Here is a 1,355-nt window from a genome sequence, read left to right on the forward strand (position 1 = left end):
ATTAAGTGTTAACGAGCAGTTGGACAGGTGTACCTAATAAAGTGGCCGGTGAGTGTAAGTAAATATATGGATCGATTACTGTTGCTTTATGGCAGTCAGATGAAGAGGATACTATGATGTTCTTCATTTTATGAAGAATTGCTTGAAAAAAAAACTCTCCAGAGGTCTCAGAACAAACCAGGTCTTCTTTATCCGATTCTTTCACTCATCAAATACAAAAAGTATTCTATGAAAAATAATTTTGAAACATGTTTTAAGAATTCTAAAGCCCCATTTGAAAGGCGTGTGGATGAAACACCATGTGACTGTGTTTTGGTCATTTCTATAAATAGATCAACATGAGCTGATGTCAGCTGGGTCCGCTTTCTTACTTTAAGGGTGAAATAGTGGTTCCATTGGCGGTTCATTGTATTTATCTAACCAAATGAAGGTTAAATACTCTTATTTTAAGACATTATTACTCATTTTTAGATCATTCTTGAAGTGTGATTGTTCATATTTAAAGGGAATACTGTGTTACTGGATTTTGGTTTGTTCTCAGTTTCTTTTCTTTTTTCATAAACAGCAAGCAAAGGAAGAAATTACGAGACCGCCTGAGGCAAAGCCAAAAGAAAAAGAGAAAGAACAATCCAAATACTGCGAACGGCTCCGGTACAGAAAGCTCTGCTACAGGACGTCAGAACGTGCCTCTTCAAGATTTGAAAATTGTCAATGTAAGGTGTTGGTTCTGTGTTAAAATGATTAAAAACTAAATCTCAAGAATCAAGATGCTTATCATGTTGTTTCTACTTTTCTACAGCCATGTAATGGTTCTGCAGGGCAGCATGCAACTGAGGAGACAGAAACGACCTTTCCTTCCAGCAAATATGCAACTGCTAATCAGCCCACCACACTCACCAACATCTCCAGCCAAAGGTAAGACAAACATTTCCAGAGATGAAAATATAATATATATTGAGATTAAGTTTTTACTTGCCGTTGTTGATGGCACAAGTCTCATAATATTCTTTTTTTCAAACAACGATGGTCCATCATTTCTTTATGGACTAGTGGAAGTTAGAATTATGACAAACTCTGGTTCACGGCTTAACTTTGTAACTTTGGGTACAAAATGAGGCTGCATTCAGATCTGGGGACATAAACAGGTACAAGAGTCCAAATATGAATGACAACTCAAAAGTTAGTGAGTAAAGCACTGATTCTTTGCCGGTGATGCAACCTCTGTCTGGAAATGGCCAACATCCTGAAGCATATCAGCTGCAGAAAGCTAGTTGGACAGACCAGCCACCTTCACAACTCCATCCTCCAGCAACTGCTCCCTCCAGTATAACACCTGGACCACCATCACAGGTCTT

General features: G+C 38.2%; 1 protein-coding gene across 3 annotated transcripts in view; it reads left to right on the top strand.

Annotated features, from left to right (window-relative positions):
- LOC107096388 (pro-neuregulin-1, membrane-bound isoform-like) overlaps window positions 1–1,355 on the top strand; it is a 43,416-nt gene that overhangs the window by 26,575 nt on the left and 15,486 nt on the right. For all 3 annotated transcript variants that reach the window (XM_015393019.1, XM_015393021.1, XM_015393020.1), the window contains 2 exons: window positions 566–713; window positions 800–915. In XM_015393019.1, coding sequence (XP_015248505.1) covers window positions 566–713; window positions 800–915 — 264 coding nt within the window. The remainder of the gene's footprint in view (window positions 1–565; window positions 714–799; window positions 916–1,355) is intronic.

The sequence above is a fragment of the Cyprinodon variegatus genome, unplaced genomic scaffold (assembly GCF_000732505.1).
Source record: "Cyprinodon variegatus isolate N-32 unplaced genomic scaffold, C_variegatus-1.0 Scaffold621, whole genome shotgun sequence".
In the NCBI taxonomy this organism is placed as follows: domain Eukaryota; kingdom Metazoa; phylum Chordata; class Actinopteri; order Cyprinodontiformes; family Cyprinodontidae; genus Cyprinodon; species Cyprinodon variegatus.